This window comes from Hermetia illucens, chromosome 3 (genome assembly GCF_905115235.1).
Source record: "Hermetia illucens chromosome 3, iHerIll2.2.curated.20191125, whole genome shotgun sequence".
In the NCBI taxonomy this organism is placed as follows: domain Eukaryota; kingdom Metazoa; phylum Arthropoda; class Insecta; order Diptera; family Stratiomyidae; genus Hermetia; species Hermetia illucens.
This window is the reverse complement of record NC_051851.1, coordinates 170,704,967-170,730,887: the sequence shown is the minus strand read 5'-3', so window position 1 is coordinate 170,730,887 and position 25,921 is coordinate 170,704,967. Positions and strand designations below refer to the sequence as shown.

At 45.7% G+C, this 25,921-nt stretch overlaps 1 protein-coding gene across 1 annotated transcript in view; it reads right to left on the bottom strand.

Moving 5' to 3' along the window:
• LOC119650698 (alkaline ceramidase) overlaps positions 1-19,094 on the bottom strand; it is a 46,114-nt gene extending 27,020 nt beyond the window's left edge. Inside the window, exons 1-3 of the mRNA XM_038053684.1 lie at positions 18,583-19,094; positions 5,960-6,216; positions 5,729-5,866 (exon numbers count right to left, since the gene is read on the bottom strand). Of these exons, the coding sequence (XP_037909612.1) occupies positions 5,729-5,866; positions 5,960-6,216; positions 18,583-18,678 (491 nt within the window). The 5' untranslated portion in view covers positions 18,679-19,094. The remainder of the gene's footprint in view (positions 1-5,728; positions 5,867-5,959; positions 6,217-18,582) is intronic.
• Positions 19,095-25,921: the final 6,827 nt, after the last annotated feature.

Here is a 25,921-nt window from a genome sequence, read left to right as displayed (position 1 = left end):
AGAAAGAGGTAGGCTCATTTTTAAGGTTTTGTATAAAACAAAACCTTATTAAAATCGATTTACTGTCTGTCTGTCCGTCTGTCTGTCTGTCTGTCTGTCTGTCTGTCACACGCTTTTTCTCGGAGACTGTAGCAGGGATTGACACCAAATTCGGTGGAAAGGTTGGAGCTGTGGACGCTCACGCATACACTGAGTTACATCCTATTACGTCGAATTTAAAGGGAGGTCCTAGCATGCAAAAGGAGATGTAAATTCTTTTTTCACCCAATATAGTCATGTGGGGTATCATACTTTTGACATTTGTTGGAAAAGCGGGGAGTTCAGGGGGTTGGAAGTGATCATTTATTTAACGGGGCCATTCTCAGAAACTGTCCCTCCGAAATATTTGAAAAAAATCATGAGGCTGCCACTATGTGGTCGCTAGGCTCCGAAATACCTCCCGTACCGATATTCTTTCAAATAAAGTTAATAATAGTACATTACCATAATTTTGAGTAATTCACGAATTTCAGCAATGTAGGCTATAATATAGAGCTTGATCCTACCAAGTTTGATGGAAAGCGACCAGCTGCCGGTTTCCCGACTTGTTTCGGTCTACAAACCGTTTTCACACGATCCGCATCCACATTATTGACCCCTTGCGAGATTCGCATGGCTTCAAGTATTGCCTCACAATCATCGATAGGTTCACGCGGTGGCCTGAAGCAATACCTCTGGCCGACATTTCCGCATAATCGTGCGCCGAGGCCCTTTGTCTGAATAGATTTCACGCTTTCGAATTCCGGCCGAAGTTATTACTGACCAGGGAATGCAGTTCAAGATTATCCTGTTCTCGAAGTTGGGCAAACTCCTGGGCTTCAAATGCCACCACCAATTCAATGCGATGCTGGAACCCTGTTATAGGACACTGAAGGCCGCCATAATGGCACACGATAACTCCTAGTGATCGCAAGTCCTGGCGTTCGATTTACTTGGTCTAAGTACAGCTCATCGTGAGGATTTTGTCGCCAGTTCCGTCGCCAGTTCGTCGTTGGGATATGGGGAGAATTTGAGACTCCCTAGCGTTCCTGTGTTCGATACCAGGTCGGCTTTTTTCACCACTGGGTATGCCTTTGCTCCCGGACACCGTGGCGAGATTTAAATCTGCCCGCCATTCCGTCATTCTTTGACAAGAACTGACACTCCCAGAGACCTGGATGTTTGCACACACGTCTTAGTTCGCGTGGATGCTTCCCGAAAGTCCTTGCAACTACCATATGATGGCCCATATGAAGTACTGAACAGAGGGAAGCACTTCTTTAGGCTTGCCATCGGCGACAGGACCAAGAACGTCTCCTTGTCCATGTTAAAGCCTTTTGTTTCCGGAGCTAAAGTTTCGAGGGGAAGTGTTGCAAGGCGCAATTCACAGACCAAAATGTTTGACAATTGGTTGAGCCTTTTCCTAGTAAATCGGATATGACAGACAGAGCTGTGAAGAATTGACAGATCTCCCACAGGCGCCACCCCTATTGGCGAATCGGGGCATACTTATTGATGTATAAATATGTGTTTATGAACTTTTTTTTCTGACTATGCACAGAAGCGCTTCGATGGAGCTTCAATGTGTGCGGGCAGACCTTCACAGTCAATTTCGGCATCTTTTCAGGTTCCTGAGCAAGCAAAAAATACAGATGAATCATCTGGCGCCCACAATCATCGGGCATCATCAGCCACTACGCGGTAGCATCACTCATAACGACAATTTTTAACCCTCTGGGAAGGCTTGAACGAATCACAACAAGGGACAAAATCTACTCGTATATGCAAAAATTGTGGTTATAGAAACTTGATTGGTATAACTCTTTACGCCACGATTTTTCCAAGGAAGAGTTGAATTATCTGCCTGAAATACCCGTAACCGAAGCCATAAAAGTGCCCTTAGTTGGTACGACCTCTCGGGATCGGTTCAAGCTCCATGGATTTTGTGACGCTTATAGACAAGCAGTAGCAGCAATAATATACATTAGGTCCCAGAAAAGTGGTCAAGATGAACCAATTATCAAATTACTAACCTCGAAAACAAAAATGACTCCTCCCCATCTTGATTTGGCTAACACCGTCCTGTCAGTGAAGCTAATGGAACAAACGAAATCGTTCTTCCACGACTGTATGGGCATCCAAGCATACTATTGGACTGATTCAAGCCTCGTCCCCCGTCCTCCGTGATCGCCCGTTAGCATACATACGTGAGGAACCGCATAAGCGAAATATATTCAATAAGCACTATAGCCCAATGGCACCATATTTCATCCCCCAAAAAATCAGCTGATTGTGCATAACGTGCACTCACATCGAAACAACTTAAGGACTTCAATCTACGGTGGTTTGGACTGTTAAAAGCACTCAGCAGAAAACCTTTCATGATGAAATTACTAGATTATATGGTTGCGTTTCACTTCTTGGTGGGGTATAGTGCGTCAACCACACCTAGGCGCCATCGCTCGCGGTTACCTGAAATGCGCTTCAGCTCCTTCACGACTTCCCGAGACGCTCGCATTCAACTTCTACTGCTCTGTGCCAAGTCCTCTTGGGACAACCCAATCGTCGGCCATCTTGGGAGAGTGGATTCCTGCATTTCCAGGCTTTAGACACCGCAACGGAAGCGGATCTAGCGCTGTTAATGGGCTGGTCAACATCCGCAGAAACCAAGCTTCCTAAATATACAAATTGATCGAGGGTTTCGATGCTCTAAACATTAATGCAGATAGGGAGAGGGCGATGACCCATTAGACTGAGAACCTCGGTTTTGTTGGTGTTTATATTCAGTCCAACTCTATTTGCTTCAATTTCCAAATTCACAGTCATTTGGCCCAGGTCCATGACCTGGTGAGAGAAGGTGTTTGATGGATGATCTCATTGTCCATTGAACTCCATCATGTCCTTCGGACAAGGCAGCATGAAGAACGACAGGATGTAACCCTGACAGACTCCTTTCTATATGTCAAACTGCTCCGAGATTTTGGCTCGGTGCAGCACGTGACATTTTGCGCCACCAAATCTCGCTCTGATAACAGCTGTTAGTTTTTCTGGAAGGTTCCTCCTAAGTAGAGCACTCTAGTAAAACTCCCTGTTCACGTAATCGAAAGCTTGCTCGAAATCGAAAAAGATTAGGTGCAGCGAAGGTCTAAACTCCTCGCACTGTTCATAAATGATCCGTAGGGTGTTGATGTGGTCCATGCAAGAGGATCCGGAGCGGGAACCAGCCCACTTTCTGGCGATCAAGGTTTCGAGATGTTCTTTGATGAGTTCCAGAATTATTTTAGCTATTATCTTTACAACGACAAGGACCACTCAGATACCCCTCCAATTGTCACGCTCAAAACGGGTCCCCTTCTTTGGAATCTTGATAATCACCCCCTTCTTCCACTCTCTAAGAAACTACTCGAATTTCCAAGGTTTCTATACGAATGATCAAATAACTCTGCGGAGAGACCACCAAACCCAGCGACTTTACTCCGTTTGAGTGCATTGATGGCCGAAAGGATTTCTCTTTTGCTTAGAGGAATAGTCAGTGTCCGCATGTTACGGTGACTAGCCACTTCATCCACACGAGGAGGAACTTCACCGGAAGAGATACGATTAAGAATCGTGGTGAAGTGTTCCTTCCACTTCTTCAGTTGTTCATCCTCGTGGATGATTGTTGACGCCCTTCACAGGACCATAGGAAGATTTGCGACCATATCCAAGCTCTTTCGTGATGCAATATACATTCATGAAATCATTGTAAGTTACGGTATCTTCCGCTTCCCTGACCAGCGCAATGGCAAATTCTCTCTTGTCTCGACGTACACAATACTTACCTGCTCGGGATTTCACTCGGCATCGGAGTTCAAGCGCATCATGCCCGCCACCATTCTGGCCCACTGGTCTAGATTTTGCCGGACCAACCAGCGATCGTGGGTCGAAAACTAGTAAGGCATATATAGCAGTCTTTATTTGTATAAGCGCTCTTACTACTGCTACGTCTGGAAAGCAATTAAAAATGATTGACCAAATGGTCGAAACCGAAATAAACGCATATTAAGGCAACGAAGGCATTATCTGGCATCATATTCCAACCAACCGTTCACATTTTGGCGGACTATGACAAGCTGGCGTTAATCCGGTTAAACGACACATGACAAAAACATTCGGAGAAACGCTGCGCAATGTAGAAGAAATCTACGCAGTGTTAGCGCAAAAAGAAGCGCTACCTATGCAGCCGTTCTTTGGCCAGGTCACTTTCTCATCGTCAATTCGATGTTCGCAATCCTGGAATCTATTCCTCATCATCAACGCCGCTACAACCGATATCCGGTCTTGGACTGCCTTAGTAAGGAACTCTAGACATCCTGGTTCTGCACGGAGATTCACCAATTTGACATACCTAAAAGCTGCCTGGAATCCTAGCCTACCCCATCGCTCCATTTGAGTCAGGGTCTGCCACATCTTCTATCTAATCTTTTCCCGATAACTTATCAACCTTGAAGCGATGGTAGCTCACGCAGAAACTATCACTTCATTTTTGGAATCGATGGCAGACGTAGAACCTCACTAAGTTACAACAGAGACCTAAATCGTTGAAACCGCAAAAAAAATTTCGAGCTCCGGCAACCAATCCTAGTAAAAAAACGAGAACACTCCAACTACGAAATGGCCCTTAGAACGCATCATACACGTTCATCCGGAAGAACATAGATTTGTTCGTGCAGTAACTGTCAAACTACGCGATCAGTCAACAAAACGACCCATTGTATAGTTATGCCTGTTATCATTTGACGCAGAAATTCAAGATTACAATCAAATGCATGGTAAGCAACAAATAAGCAGGACTGAACCGGACGAAGAAAGGGCTGTCACAAGAAGAAGTTGCTTATGAAAAATAATACTGAACCAAAACAAACTATGGGAATGCGCGCATTCCACCGATATGGTTGATGACAAAACCGAGTCTTCTCTATTTTCGACGTATAAGGTCTTCCAAAAGTCCACGGGGGTAGCCCAAACCAAACGTTTAACCAACGTCACTATTATCCAAGGACATTTTCCAGGCACTGACCAACATGATTTAATTAAGGTTAATCGTGTACCACAATATGCCTCCAAGAATTCGCTCATTATTGACAAGTTTTATCCTTGCGGGAAATTACCACTCTCAAAAATATTTTGAGATTACTAAAGATGACCTTGGAACAAGGCTAGTTCTAAGGGAGAAAAGATGCATGGTTCAGTTGTTCCCCTGATGGCCGAAAATAGCAAGATAACATCAACGCTAAAACGTCTGTTTTAAGCCTGTCATGACAAACCTCAGTATGATATCATCCCAATCCCAAATGGGTCCTTGTTACTTCAAAAATCGGACTCGTTTTCGAACTTAATTCAAGAAACTTACTTACGACACCCAAGAGGAGCTTACTGACACCAACTGGTAGCCACTACCTCGTCATAATACATCAGCATTTATACCGGTTATATTAACGCTTAGCCCAATAGTTAGTCTTTTCATCTGCCAATCACGATGGCATTTCCCGAAGACCCCCTCCTAAAGAACCAATATGGTAGTTTTTGGTGGTGTGTCAGAGCTTTTTTTAGAAAATTAAATTTTTTGGAAGTGTTCAATCCTTTCTGCTGCGAACTCTAGGACATATCCCATGCATTAAATCCAAAATAAAATCCCACAAATTCAGGAATATTTAAATCACAAACTCACCTCTGAAGCTCCTTATACAGCAACATCATAGTAGGAATCCCTAGTGCCATTAGTGCAAAAGCGTTGATAATCGGCTTCCACACTGACAGAAACGTCCCACCGAGTGCAAAGTAGAACATCAACTTGGCAAATTCCTTCCTGAAAATGGAGAAAAAACACTCGAATTAAAACGATTTCACGTTAACACCCTTCATTTTATCTTTCTCTGACTTCAGATTCGCCAATACTTACCGATTGCCACGACAATACTTGGGAAATAATCTCTGGGGAAAGAATAACGAGAATCCGGCCATGAAAACCCATAGAATTGCCAATTCATCGAGCAGTTGTCCAATAAGGCTCAGTGTGGCGTGGAAGTAAGCTGAGCTTAATCCGACAATAATTAAAAGTACCCAAATCACATGAATTCCTGGATTTACAAGGCGTGCGTATTCTTTGAATAGATGAATTAGAATAGGCGGCAGTAGGACGAATAGAACATTGCTGAACTGGAATGGGAAAAAAAAGTTATTTTTAGTTAAACGTGTTAAGGAAAAAATTTAAAAAAAGGCTTGATTTTGTAATGAAATGGAGTCTTGTAAAACATATTCGAATGTCCTTGCTTATGGAATTGACCCTTCTGTCCTTTGAGGGTAGAGTTGAGTTGTAGCAAAAAAAAACTAATGTCAAATCAGCAGAAGAGGCCTGAAACACCCCTAAGAGATTGAATCTCTCCACGCCATAATCCGAAACCAGCAACAACGCATCAATGCCCTGGAAGTGGCAGCTCCAGCCAAAACATCTTCCTCCGCTGTACAGAGGGCCAGCAACCCGGCACATCTCCCAGCACCCCATCCAGCAGCAACGCAACTACCACTACCACATCCACCAACCGATCTGCCAAGGTAAGAAGAATCTCCCCTTGGTATTATCAGCCCCCCCCCCCTTCCGTGAATTTTCCGTCACTAAGTCAACCGAACAGAAATCGCTTCCACGCGACTTTTTCATCAAGAACTTAGGCCCTAAATCTCACCAAATCTTCGTCAAAATGAAAGGGTCTTCTATCTCCATAAAAACGCTCCTGGTCGAGAGCAAAACCAGTTCTACACTTAAACCCTGCCATCCGAGAAAACCGCAAATCTGACCATCAGAGGCCTCGACCGAATTTTCGCATCAAAAGAAATCATAAACGACCTGCACTCCCAGAGCGTCCAAAATATTACATCATTGAATCCCTATACGACCACCTGAGCCAAAATCGAGAACAGTACTCTCGATTTCTGGCTTCAATGCGACCTTCCCCCAGAAGTAGCTGAAGAGAACTGGGGTCATTCAATGAACAATCGTTTGCTTCGAGGAAATTCGAAACAAACAAATCCTACTTTGTAAAAATTACCAGAGAATTAGCTACGCCGCCCCTGATTGCAACCTTGATTACCGCTGCGTGAAAGCCACCAAGTCCATCCACCAGCAGCCCGTCCGAAAACCCCAGAAGATAGACCTAAGTGCGTCAAATGCGGTTCCAACGAACACCCGCAAACTCCCGAAACTGCAAGACTTTCACTAAGATCGTCTCTAAGCAGAACGCTCAAAGGCACTCACACGCTCTGAACCAACCCCAAAATAAGCCCCATGCCCCATCAACACTCCTTCCTCTCCTTCCTTTGTACGCCCCTCGGTGTCATATCCCGATGCCGCGGGTATCCAGCCCACCGCAACAAGTTCCACTACCCGACCCATCCTGCGCCGTCTAGCCATACTAACTATTCCTAAAGCAGCGTTAATATGCAGCAACTTTTAGAAATGTTTTCGATGATGGTCAATGCCCAATTATTATTGAGCAAAACGATAACTGCTAGTCGGAAGGGCACGTCGAAACCATTTTGAACTTCTCTCAAGGAATACAACAGGCTCAACCACCGCTACAAACCTTCTTTCCCAAATTATAATCTGTTCCGAACATACCACTTGTGGAACCGCAGTGCTCATCTCCGCCAGATTCCTCTCTACATTACACTACCCTCCAGTGGACTTCTTCCATTCAAATCACCCTCGTCTCCATAGATACAGTGTCCACCACGGTATACATTGCAATCTATGTACTGCCCGAAGGACACCTTCGATTCCTCCGACCTCTCCAAACTCATCTCCTTTGGCTCCTCTCAACCACATAAGGTAGCGAAATCTTGGACCTCCGTCGTTGAAAAAGACCTGAACGCCAGACACTCTTTATGGCTCGAGCATAATCTCAACTTCAATGGTCACCAATTCTACAAGTGGCTCACGTCTCCCTTCCTGAGCCCGAAACATGTTCCACTTCAGTTCCGCACAAGCAACTTTCTTCCGTTCCAACTACCATTCCCAATCTCCGCTAGCATCACCATAACCCCAAATTCTAGCATCTTCCCTTTCTTAAAAATCAACTCTGGACTCAGTGACCGCGGCGCATTCATCCTCGACTGCAAACTGCCAGGAAGAGTCAAGAACCCCCCTCCTGGCTCTGTCCCTGACTTCAGTAGAGCAAACTGGAAACTCATCAACCAACACCTAAACAGACAATCAAATAAGATACCTTTCCCCACCTCCCACCAAACCTCCAACGTCACAAAGGATCTATCATCAGATCAATATCCACTACCAATCGTTAAAGACATCCTTGATGTCTTGGCGTAGAATATTAGAGATGAAGTGCAGAGATCTCAGGAAATCTTGATGGGAGCTGAAGGGTATTTCAGGTACCGAAATATTACCGGATCTGTAGTTGATACGGTATTAGTTGCTCTTGATTGTTCATCCACCTCGATCGTGAACAGTTTTCCTTTGCCTTCTGCTTTACTTCTGAATACTTTCCACAGTTATGTTTGGAGGCACTATAACCTTCTCTATCTCCATTGTTGGTGCTTTGGGAAGGTAGAATGTCAGTGCACGTTGATAGTTGTGCTCTCTTCCAGCCTGGCAGTTTGGGACCTATGTTCCTCAGCTATTCTGCCGTGTCGTTTGCCTCGCAGTTATCAGGCCTGACAGACAACATATGCAGATTAAAAGGTCGTTCTGGCCCCGACCCTCGACCTTAATCTATCGGAAGTTTTTCTCCTCCCCCCCCCCCCCCCCTACCCCCTCTTTATGGGTTCTTTTTTACTGCTTCCTTCAGCCATTCAGACTTTAGAGCTATCTTAAGCCTCCTTAAAGGTTTTTCCAGTTCCAGGCCTATTTTTGGTCGCCCGGAAGACGCGATTGTTGCTCTGAGGGTGGGACCACTTTGTCAGTTATGATAGAAATCGTCCTTAAACATTTTTCAGGCGGGATCTTGTCAATTCATATCCTGCCCAAAGTAGCCCGTTGAGTCTGATTTCATCTATGGTTGCACTGATATGATTTAGTTCGAAGATTTCAATGTTAGGCAGGAGTTGGAGTTGTCCATTATCATTGTGGAGCTGAAGATGTTCTGGAGGAGTCATAGTTTCAGTATTGGTACATTTAGTAGGTTCTTTGTTCTTCCCTGACCTTAACGTCATCAAAAATAACAATAAAGTCGAAAATAGCTTGATCGAAATAAAGATAGATCGCCGAGTGAGAATTTTAGATACACAAAAAACTCCAGACATTGCAAATGACGGCTGCAATATTATTCATTGAAAATCAAGAGCAGATTTGTTAATGAATAAATATAGACCAAAGATTCGTACGAATTCATATTTACATATTTTTTTTGAATCAACATTTATAATTGTTTAATTTATTGTATCTTTGTTAACTCTGTTGGCAATCAAATATTATTTCCATTGTTTACCTAACCATATCAAGTGCAAGTCCGAGAGCAGAAAAACTCTTGGTATCTTGCATTTCTCATGGATGCTTTTTAGATCTAATTCGATACACATTCCACGCTACATATTAGCTCGGCTTATCTGTTCATTTGTAAAGTACGTAGCTTACGAGCCTTTGTTTGCTTTGTCTCAGCGCGAAAGTATTCGAGATAAATGCTTTGTGGCTACTACGATCGAGTTAATAGAACGTAGAATGATTAGAGTCACTTGTGTGATTGTGCTCTTTGTTACTTTGTGATGTTGTTTTCATTCAAGGGTAATTATTCTAGCGAGAGGGTAGTTGGATTATTAAATGCGCGAATGATGAATTGGCAGAGCTTTGTGACAGAATCTCTGATTTAGTGCCTCAGGAACGTCTTCAAACCTATAGAGCATGCTGTAGATGCGGTACTAAACATACTTTCACATTTAGGGATCAGTACACTTCTCTGGAATCGGGAGGATATCCAAGGAATCAAGGAAATGGGCGATCGGTTGAGGGAGTCATCTTTGGCGAACTTATCAGTTTAAATATCTCGAATCAATCATGTATCAGCGCTACTCGGACGAAGTGGTTTTGCACAACCGGCGTTCTTTCTGATCGACATATCCACAAACGTCTCAATTCCAAATTTTACCGTGTCGTCCGGCTTGTGTGACTCTATGGTTCTGAGCGATAGCCGACTATCAAAAACAATGAATGACGGCTGGCGACAATGGAGACAAAAATTTTCCGTGAGATGAACGGCGTATGACGATCACCGATCGTGGAAAAATCTTTGATGTGATGAACATGTAATTCGCGTTGAAGTAATGATGAGAACTCAGCTAAGATTGGGGCACTCGATTAAGACGAGCTAACCCCACTTCTTCGGGACAAAAACCAAGGGAGAAAAAGAAGTTGGATTAGATGTCCGTTACCGGCTAGCCGGAAGCCAACTGATCTAATCGAACAGTGTGTCAAGGGATGATGCTGCAGTGCAATATGTAGAAATCTACAAACTTTCTACCAAAACTATGCCCCTTCATCACATGCCCCAGCAAGAATTTGTTAGAGCCCATTGGTGCACAGAGCGCGCCTTGCGTCCATTACCACTAGACTTTCTAGAGTACAGAAGGATTGTGCCGCAAGTGGGAGAAGAGTACTCGCTAGAGTCCCGCCATCTTACTTCGCTTAGGCTCAGAATGTTCAGCTTATATTGCTGGAATTCTCATTAAAGTTGGAGAAAATGAGCATGAGAAATGAGCAAAGGTTTTCGATAGACAAAGCTCGGTGACACTTGATGCTCCAGAGTTACAAATTTTCCAGGTTGATTTTTCTTTTTGTTTCTTTCGTTTTAGGTTTTACTCGTGTTAGCCGAGGAATGTCGTAGTAGTGTCTAGTATATGACAAGGCAAGCCATTGTAACATGTGGATACTATTTGCTTCTCCAAACATCATCATCATCAACGGCGCAAGAACCGGTATCCGGTCTAGGTCTGCCTTAATAAGGAACTCCAGAGACTCCAGGTTTTGGGCCGACGTCCATCAATTCGATATCCCTAAAAACTGTCTGGCGTCCTGGCCCACGCCATCGCTCCATCTTAGGCAGGGTCTACCTCGTCTTGTGAAGGAAATGTTAGCCAAAAACCGCAAATTAACTATCTGGGAGATCGTAGAGGACTTGAGCATCCGTTCAAAGCATTGTGGTGAACGATTTGGGTCTCCGTCGTCTTGTAGCCAAGTTGGTGCCGAAGGACTTAAATTTCATACAAAACAATGCATCATTACTGGAGACGAGACGTGGGTTTATGAGTACGACACGCAGTCCAGACATCAGGCGAGTGAATGGCGCGCGTCGAACAAGCGGAGACCAAAAAAATTGCGTCATTTCCAGTCAATGCTCACGGTTTTCTTGTTTTCTTACCACAAGGTCAGACTGTCAAAAAGGAATACTATTTGGATGTTTTGAAACGTTTGCCTAAATCAGTCCGTCGAAAACTTGATCTTGTCCCACGATAATGCACCGTCGAACAATGCCATCATTATCCGTGAATTTTTGGCTAAAAACAACACGAATACCATCCAACAACCACCGAATTCACCTGATTTGGCCCCATTTGATTTCTTCCTCTTCAATCGAATCAGAAACCATTGAGAGAAACGCGTCTCAGTAGCTGAGAGGCGATAATGAAAAAAACGCGGACGGCCCTAATGGAGATACTTAATATGGAGTTCAAAAATGTTTCGAGGACTGGATCAAGCGTTGGCATAAGTACGTTGCAGTCGATGGGAACTACTTTGAAGGGTACAATATCGATTTTCAATAGTAAAGGGGTATTGTTTATTTCTTTAATGAATTCCGGGAAATTTTTGATCAAGCTAATATGGTATTCACTACGGCTGAAGTCGCAGAAATCTCCAGTATGCCTTCAGGTAAGGGACATTTACAGGAACAGTCGAATGAGCGGAGAAGCCGAATAAACGCGGACAGTTTTGCATTATCTTTGATGCGAGCAGGATATGGGATGAGGAAAATAGGAGACTCCGTAGCCTACATAACGATGAAACCCGTATCCCGACGAAACTAATAAGACTGACTAGGCTGACCCTGACCAATGTGTGAGGCCAGATAAAAGCAGCAGGATCACTCTCAAACCCATTCGACATCAACAACGGTCTATGACAAGGGGATGCCCTATCATGCGTCCCCTTTAACCTGGCCCTGGAGAAAGTGATCCGGGATGCTGAGGTAAATGCGAGGGGTACGATCCTCTTTAAGTCCACGCAACTACTGGCCTATGCTGACGATATAGACATCATGGGAAGAACCACCCGAGATGTACGAACCGCCTTCATCCAGATCGTGCAGGCGGCGCGAGATCTTGGGCTGCACATTAACGAAGGCAAGACAAAATATATGCTGGCAACGCCAGCACCAAAAACCAACCAACCAACAACATCAAACCGCACTGGTCAAACGGGAAGAATAAAAATAGGAGACTGCAACTTTGAGACCGTTGATAATTTTTCCTGTCTAGGGTTGAAAATCACAACCAATAACAGGTACGATGATGAAATCCGCGCACAGTTGTTAGCTGCCAACAGAGCCTATTTCAGTTTACAAAAACTGCTCCGCTCGAAACGTCTCATCTTAGGGTCAAAGCTCTTACTGTACAAGGCAATGAACTTGCCAGTCCTTATGTATTCCTCGGAGAATGGGTTCTTAGCAAGGAAAATTGCGAACTCTTGGCCGCGTTCGAGAGAAGAATCCTCCGAAAAATTGTTGGCCCCCTACATGAGGATGGACGATTCTGTAGCCTACATAACGACGAAATCTATGAGCGATACCATGACCGTCAAGCTGTGGTTAAAATACGGCGGTTATGGCAGGCGGGTCACTTAATCCGTATGGATGACGATGATCCAGTCCGGAAAGTCGATAAGGTCAATATCTATGGTAGAAAAAAAGACGAGGCAGGCTCTGCCTGAGATGGAGCGATGGTGTAGGTCAGGACGTCAGACAGCTTTTAGGGATATCGAATTGGTGGACCTCGGCGCAAAGCCGGGATGTCTAGAGTTCCTAACTAAGCAGGCCTAGACCAGATACCGGTTGTTGCGCCGTTGATGATGATGATTGTTTTCTGTGCATTGTTTGTCGCTGCTTTGGAATTTTCTGGGGTTTTCGCTATTTATGCAAACGTTTTTTGACAGCTTTTGGGGTTTTTGAGGCAGCCTCTATAACTGGCCGGATGATCACCCTGGCAACTGTACGCTTCGCTTTTTCTGCCAATTTTTTGTTGCATTTGGAGAAATGGTGGTTGCCTTCGCATTTCACGCATCTTGCTTGTGCAAAGCAATTGTTTGATGCGTGCCAAATTGCCGGCGAATGTGACATTGCGATTTTTGAGTTCGTGATCTTTGGGACTCTATTTGTACGATTATGTGGCAGATTACCTTGACATTATGAATATTTTTCTCATTTTTGAGTAGGAGCACTTTTACTCTTCTCGGAAATCCGTTTTTTGTTTTGAGGAAAAAAAACTGAATTGGATGGAAGCCCTGTTCCTCTAGGTCCTCTTTAATGCCTTCAAGGACGATTCCCTCAAGACCTTTAATTATTACGTTAAGGTTCTTGTCTTTTGAGAGAAGGTACGTATGATATGGGATACCAAGGTGTCGAAGAGCTTACACGTTTTTCAATTGTCTGCTGGTTCTTAAGGGGTTATTCTTCTTCTTCTTTTTCTTCAGCCTTTGTCCCGTTCACAAGCGGGGTCGGCTCGTCGTGATCGGCTTCGCCTTTTGGCTCTATCGAATGCCTGATCTGGGTGCAATCTCGAGGCTTTCAAATTCCCATCCAGCGTATCAAGCCACCGTTGCTTAGGTCTGCCTTTTGGTCGTTTACCATCGACTTCGATGTTCAGACCAATCTTTGCAAGTGAATTCTCGTTTGCACGAATTGCGTGACCATACCATCGAAGACGCCTCTCTCGCAACTTTTCCACGATCGGTGCAACTCCATAACGATCGCGGATATCCTCATTTCGGATGTGATCTAAACGTGTGACGCCACTAGTCCAACGTAGCATCTTCGTCTCCATTACCGCGAGACGCCGTTCATTGTCTTTTATGGTCGGCCAACACTCAGAACCATAGAGAGCGACTGGACGGACGACATTGCGGTAAATTTTAGATTTAAGACGTTCGTTGATACGTCGATCACAAAGGACACCAGTTATGGAACGCCACTTCATCCAGGTTGCGTTAATGCGTGAAGCAATTTCATAACGCAGCTCTCCATTGGCTGATAGCGTTGACCCGAGGTATTTAAATCGCTCAGTTCTGGGCAGATCACTGCCGCTGACAGTGATTGTGCCTGTTTCATGGGGATCGGTTGTCAAAAATTCAGTTTTGTTTAAATTCAATCTGAGACCGTGTTGCATGAGGCGATCATTCCATTTTTGAACAAGTTGTTCGAGATCATTTTTGCTATCAGATGCTAGGAAAACATCATCTGCATAAAGCAGTGTGTAGGGCGATGGACGTTGGATATCCCGTGTGATGGTGTCCATAACAAGGACAAAGAGGAGTGGTGAGATGAACACCAACAGAGACACGAAGCGGTTTTGATACACCCGCCATACTTCGAACTTTACTTTTCGGATCGGGGTAGAGCAATTGAACCCAGCGCACGAGTTCTTCTGGCACCAAGTGTTGTCGTAAAGCATACCAGATGAGTTCGTGTGGTACACGGTCAAACGCTTTCTCTAGATCCAGAAAGGCAATGTAAAGAGGGCGATGCTTCTCACGGTGTTTCTCCATGAGTAACCGCGCAGCGTGTATTGCGTCAGTAGTTCCGCAGCTCTTGACAAATCCGGCTTGATTCACGGTTATTTCAACGATTTCGCGAATACGGTTGTCAAGAATGCGTTCAAAAATCTTCATGGTATGGGAAAGTAACCGGATCGGACGGTAATTTGAACATTCTGCTGGGCTACCTTTCTTTTTCCATATTGGAACAGTGGTACTTTCTTGCCAGTCAGATGGTGTTCTCCCTTCCTGAATAACCCGGTTAAAGAATTCACTGAGCCACAGTGTTGGGTCCCAGCTCTTCGTTTTCCAGAGCTCAGATGCGATGTCGTCAGGTCCTGTTGCTTTCCCCGATTTCATTTGTTTTATTGCCTCCTCGACTTCAGTTGCGCTGACTGGTGGAACTGCTCCAAATGTCGGCAATGATTGTGGAAGTGGAGGATGAGCAAATTCTTCAGTTGAAATCTGCTCGAAGTATTCTCGCCATCTATCCGTTGCGGCTCGACAGTTGGTAAGCAAAGTACCGTTCTTGTCATTAACACAACAGAAGTGTTCGATATCCTGTGTGCGTTCATCACGGCTTTTATGTCTAGGTATGCATTTAGCATGCGAGATTATGATTCCAAGATGTTTCAGTTCCTTTTACACTCGTAGATTCGGGTCTGGTTCTTTTGCGGGGGAGAAGAGGGGGGATAGATGAAGGCCCCAAGGAGTACATTGTCACAGCCGGAGTACCACAGGGATCGGTACTTGGTGCCTTGTGTCGGAGGTTGCTTCTAGCCGGAGCGGTGCCTTCCATCCTGCTTTACTCGTCACCTGTGTGGGCAGAGGCGCATGCAAACTCACAGAGGCGGAAGCAGGTGAGCTCCGTTTACCAGCTGATGACTTTAAGGATTTGTACTGCTTTTAGAACTACTTTAGATAAGGCAGTATTGGTGGTGGTGGGCATGATCCTTGTCGACATTCTGGCAAAAGATATGAGTATGCTGTACCATGCAAGACATATAGAGGGGCACACAGAACGAAGAAAGGATGAGACGAGCCTACGAAGGGTCCGTGGGCACGCCGGCTCATTCCCAACAATAGGGCGTGGCTTGACCGAAAACATGGGAAGGCATTACCTAATTCCTCACGAGAAATGGTGGGTGCTACAGGCAGTATCTGCACCGCTTTGGGTTGGATACTGGAAGATCCAGAGTATGTGATGTTTCACTGCCCAAGATTCGCAATGGAAAGGAGGAACCTAAACCAAGTGTTGCGCAAGAGCGTGAGCCCAGAGAACTTAGTTGCGGAGATGCTAAGGTCCGAAGAGAACTGGCTTACGGTTTGCTCCGCAATCGTGCAAATACATGAGAAGTTTCTGCCCGCGAAGTAATACCTAAATGGTGGTCCCGCGAGGATGGGGCTGGAGAGACCGGGAGTGGTTTTTAGTGGATGCAAATCGAACACGGAGCTGGGGCGGAACTGTTTTTCTAGGATTTTCCACCTCCGTGTACGAACAAAAAAAAAATACTCATCCGTCTAACGGTACCTGGTCATTCGATGGTGGTGTTGTCTGAAACCTAGCCATAGCAGAAGATCAAAAATTCTAACAATATCCGACAATACTTGGCGTTTCGTTGCCTTCTTATCTGGATCGTATTCCACCAACTTTAGGCCGAAAGTCGTGCATCGTCCGGTTCCACATCAGCCCAAGGGTGGTAACTGTGTGTTCATGTTTGATATCTAAAAAAACCGATTCCTTGGCATCTTCTGAGTCGTCGTCCAACCAGTTCGGATCCTTGAAAGCCCAATTTCACGAATTGTAGCCGCCCAACCTCAACAATTCCGTCGTTTGGCATTGAACAATACGCAACACGCCGTAACCTAATATATATTAATCACAACTATGAGATGCTTGAGGGTGATAATGACAAGCAGGCTCATCAGCAAAATGCACAGGTTTATTAAAAGGCGCAGTATCAAGTGCAGCTTTCAGAGCCATAAAAGTTGATAAGACGAGGAAGTTTCCGTAGTTGAATTGATAGTAAAACATCATCAAATGAACTCTTCGAATATGGCATAAACTACGGCCGGGGTCGCCGCAATTTCTAGGGTATCAAGCCAATAAGTAGGGGTATCACCTACAGCCCTTAGGTAGTTAGCAGTCATTCGTAAAAACTGTCAAATCATTTGAGCGGAGAAACCGGAGAAACTTGGTCAGTTTCATATTATCCTTGATATTGAACTTTCTTCAGCCTTTGTCCCGTTCACAAGCGGAGTCGGCTTGTCGTGATCGGTTTCGCCATTTGGCTCTATCGAATGCCTGATCGGGGTGCAATCTAGAGGCTCTCCCATCCAGTGTATCATGCCACCGTTGTTTCGACCTGCTTTTTGGTCGTTTACTATCAACTTCGATGTTCAGACCAATCTTGGCAAGTGAATTCTCGTTAGCACGAATTACGTGACCATACCATCGAAGTTGCCTCTCTCGCAATTTTTCCACGATCGGTACAACCCCATAACGATCGCGGATATCCTCATTTCGGATGTGATCAAAACGTGTCACGCCACCAACCCGTCTCCATTACCGCGAGACGCCGTTCATTGTCTTTTATAGTCGGCCAACACTCAGAAGCATAGAGGACGACAGAACGGACGGTAGATTTTAGATTTGAGACGTTCGTTGATACGTAGATCACAAATAACAACTGCCACCGACGGGGGACACTACATAATCTAGACGAAGTAACCTGTGGCTAATATGAGGAAGCCTGTCGTTTGCAAGCAGATGGAGACCACGCGATTTTTTTTCCTAAAATATTGCAACTAAAATGTTTAGTCACGGTCGAATGTACGTCTCTCGAATAGTACCCCGAAGCGACAGGTTTTTTATATAATTCAGAAATGAACCCTCGCATTGACCACATCCGTGCGTAGTGCCGTTCTAAATGTGTGAAATGGAATGTGGTACTCAAGGGTATTCGAAAACAGCTCAAATTGAATGATAAATTGGGATGTGCATAGCCATTTCTCACAGTTCTAGGAGATTCCATCTACTTCTCCTGTTTCGCATCGAAAAAGCGCTGACCGAATTTACTTTCCGTACAAATACCAACCTCCACCATCAATTTGCCCATAAATACCTGATTTCCAAGGTAACGGCGTGTATCTGCAAAGCAGAGCCTAAAGCGCATTGCATCAGATTAGGTAACTGCAGTATTCGCACCTGCTGCAGTCAAGCCGATTGGAGCCAATTGTTTTTAGGGAAAATTTTATCTACAACTACGGGAAGAGGACTGGGAATGTTTGCCTCTTTCTGGGACGATTATCTACTCTAGCAAGGATTTGGATGAGATTCACAACCTGCACATGGGACAGCAATGAGGCCACCTTCCCAGGGTTCTCTGAATTCCATTCGAAGCAAACCGTGCAGAAAAAGATTAAATACGTGAAATAATGTCTAATCCTCTTGGATTTGATGTGATTAACGAATTTCCATTGATTGGCTTCCAATCGATATGTTGACACGCGAATTCAGGAACGTGTCCTTGTCCCAATTCGCAATAGACAAAGCAAGAAAACCCAATTCAGTGCAAAAGATACAAATTCTGAGGACACGCGTCCTTATTTGGTCCAAAAATAGAGATACACCGACCCAACAAGATACGCAACAACGGGCCAGTATCTTCCCGCAGCCTATCTGCATCGAAGCATCTGCGCGCGAACAAGGCGCTGCCAACTACGCGCCTCCATTCACCAGACAAAGGAATATCTTTTGTTTACGACCAGGTACCCACCGTGTTGACGAACTCAGCGATGTTGTTCGAGATCTTGTAGTTGCCCTCGCACCAGTCCACGGGCGAGCTGCCCGGCTTCAGGTGTTCCCACGTCATATTCACGCTGGCACTCCCGACGTTCAGCAGGAAGTCGGTCAGCAGCTGGACCCGTTCAGTTATATAAGTCGCGTTGCTAGCAAACCATGCAAGGGAGGACGACGGCGCGGCTGTCGGGGCCCCGCAAATCTTGAGCAAATGCACAGTCACTGGCACAACAATCGCGTCCGCATGCACCGCCGTTCACGCCAACCTGCCCGCACCGTACGTAGTCAATTCACTCAATCACTCGCAATTTCATTCAATAAACTCGACCCGGAGCACAACAAGCACTGGTTCCCGTACGCACTCGCCTCTCGCCAATTGGACTCGCACCAGCTTCCGTCTGACCGTTCGACGCCGTAATTGGAACGACTCTGACCGCGGCGCAACAATTCAACGGCCAGCGAACCTCACGGACCCGGACTAGCTGTTTCGCTGTCACGAACGGAGAGCGGAAACGTCATGAAGACATTTCGACGCCAGTCGCATCGAAACAACAACAAACACTGCATTATCTGCCGAGAACGGTGTCGCAATAGAACAAAGAACTGTGTCGTCATCGGACGTCAGGTGTGCAGCGTAGTGTGCGTGGCCGTTATCAGCTGGTGTGCAGCGGAGTCATGAATGGAAAAAAGACGGATTCTAGTGTACGGTGAGTGCGCTTATCAGCTTGTAGCGTGGAAACAGCTGTTCTTTGTTTTGGTTTTTTTTACAGGGACTGGTGCGTAGCAGGGGATTCCTCGAAGAGAAATGATGCGAACTTTGGACTGAAGAACTCATGGCGACCGTTGGCGTTTTGAAATAGTTCACGGAGGACTTTTTCTAGTTTTGGAAGCTGGAAATTGACATCACATTTCACGAGTGAAAATAAAATTTAACCAAAACAATTTCTGTTCATTGAGCGTGTCTTGAATCGGCTTCCAGATGATGACGGGCTCCAACAATTGGAGAAAAAGTTCCTGCTCCTTTTTAAGTGCAAAAAACACTCTCCGGCAAAGGTTTATGGAGGTGACAAGGCGGAGGTCGTCCTTCTTCAATCCCGAACAAAACTTGTGGCGATCAGCCCCCCGTCCCCCTAACAGTTGTAGGTCCTCAACGTTTCATATCATCAATGAAAACTGTGAGGGGTACAAGAAGCTGTAAATATTGGGTTGGGGAAAAAGTAATGTCATATTTGTGACCGAATTTTAACGCTTTATTTAACATACTTAGAATTATCCGATTTAAGTCAAATATGCACCGTTTTGTTCGAAAACTTGTTGCCATTTAGAAGGCAACTCCATTACCTCCCTCTTATACCCCCCCCCCCCCCCGCCGCTGCTTATTTGCAAAAAACTCAGACAGCCAATTTTCGCAAGCCTCTTTTGAGGCCAGCTTAGTAGCACGAAGAGCGTTTTGCATGGACCGGAATAGATAGTAATCACTTAGCGTCAGGTTCAGACTATACGGTGGGTGTGATAGGACATCCCATCCGAGCTCCCGTAGCTTCTGGCGGGTCATCAAAGATGTGTGAGGCCGAGCGTTGTCCTGATGGAACAGAACACCATTCCTATTGACCAATACTGGTCAATCGCCTGCTTCAAACGGTCGAGTTGCTCACAGTAGAGAACCGAATTGAGGGTCTGGCCATAGTTGAGCAGCTCATAGTGGATGACTCCCTTCCAATCCCACCAAACACACAGCAAAACCTTCCTGGCGGTCAATCCGGGCTTGGCGATCGTTTGAACCGGCTCGCCACGCTTCGACCACGATCTTTTTCACTTGAGGTTGTCGTACGTGATCCACTTTTCATCACCAGTCACCATCCACTTCAAAAATGGGTCGAATTCGTTCCGTTTCAGCAGTGCATCGCAGGCGTTGATTAGGTCCAAGAGATTTTTTTCCGTCAACTCGTATGGCACGCAAACATCCAGCTTTTTTTGGAATACAATCTTCTGCAAATGGTTCCAAACGGTTTTATGGTCCTTACCCACTTCCTGGCAAATTGAGTGAATGCTCACATGCCGGTCTACTTGGATGATTTCGACGATTTCATCGGTTTCTACGACGATTGGCCTACCAGTACGGGGTGTACCTTCGACATCCACTACACCAGAACGAAATCGATCGAACCAACGCTGTGCAATGCGAATCGTTACAGTATCTTAAACTTTACAAATTTTTTTTGGCGACCTTCGTTGCATTTTTACCTCTCAGGTAGTAAAAATGTAAAATATGACGAATTTCTTCCTTGTTGGACTCCATCTTTAACGCGTTATAACTTGAAACTGAAACGTACGATCATAAAACTGTCAAAGAGACACCTGTAGCCCAGATTGTCGTCTTTAAATCGCCGTATAGTATGACCCGATGCGATAAGTACAACACAAGATATGTTTAAATGTCGCCATCTATTGACAAAATACGACATTACATTTTCTTCAATCTAATTTATGGAAAGGAGAAGAGACTCCCTTCCTCCCTAATCCCATAGAAATATGGTGGCGGTCAACACCCTTAAAAATTCATAGTGCCTCAAACTATGGTTATTTCCATGTCATAATACTCCGCCGTAAACGGTCCTCAACCCGGTTGGGAAAGAAGAAGGCATGGATAACTTCAGTCTGAAAAACTGTACTCCATCACAGCGCTTCAGGATGAGGAAAGTGTCTTGCAGATTACTCATTGAGGCAACTATCATCATACTCTGGCAGTATAGAATACACTATCAAAAATGTGAAGAACGGAAAATTTTAGGTGTGGCACGAATAACCAGCCGGAGTCGTCTGATTCGCTGACTAACTCGCGCTCCAGTACTGGACAGCACGGCGTCAAAACCGCTAATTGTGGGGCAGTTCGAAATCTAGGCGTCACGGTGTCCACGGCTCCACCTGCTATGGCTGCTTCGCCACTTCAGCAGGTTTGCGTTGGCAACGGATGAAGTAGAAAACAGGAAATGGACTTTTGGATCATCCGCCCCTATTACGAACTAACAACAGTGGGGCAAGTACACCATGTTACCCTCCCTTATAGCATTAAAGATTCGGGGAGTATTTCAATATTCGCACATGCTTGTGCAGCGGATAGCAGACCAATGCCGTTTTATGACTATCAACGGCATAATCCCGGCTATCATCAGGGAGTGTGTTCCACTCATCAACTACACCACGTCGCACTACGGACAAGATTGAGATTTGGGCGGAATTGCCATCCGCTAGCGGCAAACTAGTGCTGAAGATGTGCACCAATATTGAGGTCAGGCATCGAGCATCGACAAAAACGAACACATGGGGTTCATTCCCTGCTTGAATTCTTTCCAGGCAGTCCGTGGCTTCCACGTTATCGCATGCGAGAGCCAATTCTCGAAGGACTTTCTCAATTCGTACGTTCCCATTCCCATTCCCATTCATCATCATCATCATCATCAACGGCGCAACAACCGGTATCCGGTCTAAGCCTACCTTAATAAGGAACTCCATACATTCCGGTTTTGCACCGAGGTCCACCAATTCGACATCCCTAAAAGCTGCCTGGCGTCCTGGCCTACGCCATCACTTCATCTTAGGCAGGGCCTGCCTCGTCTTCTTTTTCTACCATAGATATTGCCCTTATAGACTTTCCGGGTGGGATCATCTTCATCCATACGGATTAAGTGACCCGCCCACCGTAACCTATTGAGCCGGATTTTATCCACAACCGGACGGTCATGGTATCGCTCCTAGATTTCGTCATTGTGTAGGCTACGGAATCGTCCATTCTCATGTAGGGGGCCAAAGAAACTGATGACTATATTCCAACAGTTTTTTCATCGCTTGCCGCAGAGAGAAAATCTGATCTGTTGCTGATTTGCCTGCAGTGAAGCCTCTTTGGTATGGGCCAATGATGTTCTGGGCGTATGTGGCAATCCAGCCTAGCAAGATAGCGGAGAATATCTTATAGATGGTACTCAGCAACGTGATACCTCTATAATTGCTGCACTGTGTGATATCTCCTTTTTATGTATGAGACAGATAATGTCTCGTTGCCAATCATCAGGCATTGATTCGCTGTCCCATACCTTGAGCGCAAGTTGATGAACCGGTGTAACTGGTCGCCTCCATATTTAACCAATTCGGCTGTAATTCCATCGGCTCCTGGCGACTTATGATTTTTTACCCGATGAATTGCACGGACTGTTTCTCCTAAACTTGGTGGTGGCAGTTTTTGTCCGTCGTCTTCAGTTGGCGGGACCTCCAACTCGCCGATGTTCTGGTTGTTCAGTAGCTCATCAAAGTACTCAACCCATCGCTCCAATATGCCCATTCTGTGGGAAATTAGATTTCCCTCTTTGTCTCGGCAGGATGAGCATCGAGGTGTATAAGGCTTCATCCTGTTGACTTGTTGGTAAAACTTCCGCGCCTGGTGCGGTTGCTCCCTGTACTTTTCTAGTTCACAGACTTGTTGATTCTCCCAGGCTTCCTTTTCCCGTCTGTGAAGTCGCTTCTCCGCTCGACGGAGTTCGTGATAAGTCTCTGTGCGTGCCCACATTCTGTGAGAATGCAACATTGCTCGGTATGCGGCATTCTTCCGTTCAGTTGCTAGCTTACATTCATTGTCAAACCACCCGTTCCGACTCCTTTTGCGGCTGGGGCCAAGTATGGTTGTGACCGTATCAATAATAACGTTCTTCAGGTGGTTGTGAAGATCATTTTTTTATGCTTCATCTCCAGGTCCTCTGTCGACTGCAGTTATTTCAGCATCCGTTTCCCTCTTATAGGTGTCGCGGAGGGTTTTGTTGTGGATGGCTTCAGTGTTCACTCTCACCTGATTGTCAGAGGGGATTCCAGGTGGTGTTGTTATTCGAGCTGCCATTTGGCCCGACGAATTAAGGTTGGTCGTGGGATCTATAAGAGACTTGTTTTGCAAGTCCACCAGCAACCCATAATGACACAAGAAATCGTCCCCTAGAATGGGGAAGCTGACATCCGCAAGGATGAAACGCCACGAAAACGTCCTACGCAATCCAAGACTCACATCCACTTGCCTATACCCGTAGGTGTTGATACGAGAGGAATTTGCTGCTGCCAGTTTCAGTGATTGTGGAAATAGTCGATGGTGCCGGGATACGGGGAGAACCGAAACTTCCGCACCAGTATCCACGAGGTAGTTGCACCCGCTGAGAGGGTCTTAAATTGTTAGGCGACGTGGCGCTACGGTCTGGGTGACCGTCGCCAGGATCCCTCGCGGACCTTGTTTTTGACTTCAGTCCGTAGGTTGTCCTGACGACCTGCTACCCGATCGCCCTTTTCGCGCTTTAAATCGCTAACTTCGTTCGACGACTGCTGAACGGCCGCTATGGTCGGACGTGCGTGCACCTTGTCGGCCGCAGCTGTCAGTGCCTCCAAAGAACCGGAGACGAACGCGAGGACCGCCTGGGTGCCCTCCGCAGTCGACGCAGCTAGAGCGACTTTATCAAGTCATCGTCGATCTTGCTCCCACCCAATTGCCTCATTTCGAGAAGTAATTCGCTGGGAGTTCGACCGCCCAATGTTAAACCTGCCGGGAAGTGATCCAGCTTAGCTGACTCATTTACCGACAGGCGTTTAATCAACTCGGCCTCCGGAAGAGTGTAAAAAATCGACTTTATAACATAGAACACCAGTAAGACGGACTCCTCATCCATGATGATGACCGGAACTTGAAGTAGTGGAGCTCGATGGACTGGGCGTCAAAAGAGCAGGCGTTCTTAAGCGGAAGAGACTTAATGTTGAAGACTTAATGATGTCCTTTCCATCTGGCTAATAGGATGTCAATTTTTAGCTTCGACTTAGCAAAATTTTCAAAGATATTGTTTCCAATTTCTGATGGTGAGAAAAGTGTAATTTGTTTGAAATTGGTGCTGGATCTTGCTTCAATATAGTTTCAGCAATGATTGGAATGACAATAATTTCTGGAATCTGCACCGCTGGATTGGTTTTGAAGTTCGGTGTCACCAATTGTAGTTCTACCTCATTAGGTAAAGCCACATATCACTTTAAGCATCTTTATTTGGAATACCGGACAGAACTAGATATTGTGCTTCAGTGAGTTTATGAAGGTGGCTAGGTGGAGATTCCCTTCCCCTGGCAGTTAGGTATAAAATGCACTACCAAAAATGTGGAGAAGGAGAAACCAGCAGGAGTCGTAGGGCTTGGTGAGTGGGTCGGACTCCAGTAATGAACAGCATAGCGTCAAAACTGCTAATCGTGGGGCGGCTTGACGTCTTCCCATCACGATGATGTCTCCACCTACTGATCCAACTGACGAAGATCTGTTTGCCTGCTGTCATGTATTAGGGGCAAGCGGATCTGGTGGGGGATGAGCCGGAGCAGCAGTCCGGGAATCGTCCTCCCTGTGCTAGAGAAGGTGCTAACAGGACATGCTAACAGGCATACGCCGAGGGCGCCGTGGTCAACGGGTAACTTGGTGTTTAGTATGTGGACTCTGGATACTGTACACGTTCAGTTTTAAATAAGACCCTTGTCCTGGTGACTGAGCTAGCCAGGGTAGACTTTCTTCCTTCCTAGACTTCCTTCTTCGGACAACTGCTCGTGGGATCAAGACATGGACTCAACAAAAGAAAAATACAAAAAAGGACGATAAAAGAAGGAGTGGTGACGCCGAGTGGACTATCGCAGGACGAACTGCTGGCATCCAACCAGGAGACAGTATTCGTCGAGGGTAATACAATCGGTGCCAGCGGTAGCACCACTGTGCTGAAACCAACCGCAGAAACCTTCCGCAACAAGGCGGCAGATGGACTAGTGGTTTCCAGTTTGGAATACACTACTATCAAGCTGGATGCAGCGGATATCAGGCATTATACTTCTAACCCAAAACCGTCGACGCCAGGGTCCCTTCAAAAGCAAGGGCAGACAAAAATGTCGATCACCGAAGACAGGCAAATAAGCGGAGGTTTACTGGAGCCCTACTCAAGAGCCAGTACCAGAGGACCGTCAATATTCTGACCACAATTGCAAATTATAGGGAAGCCGGTACTATAGGATGGAAAGGATCTCGCAAAATAGGTGGTGGTTATCGAAGCATCTAGCAACAAACGTCTGGGAAACGAGCAGAAGACGGAGGTCGAACAATAACAGAATCGCAGCAGAGTGTGCAAGGACTCAGATGCCCTGTTTCACTGGCAGTACCATCTGCTATTCCACTAGCGGCAAACTACCGTCGGAGGTGTGTGTGGGCCAATATTGAGGCCAGGTTGCCGAAGGCGACAAAGAGGAACGGGGTGGGTTCCTCATCTGCTTCG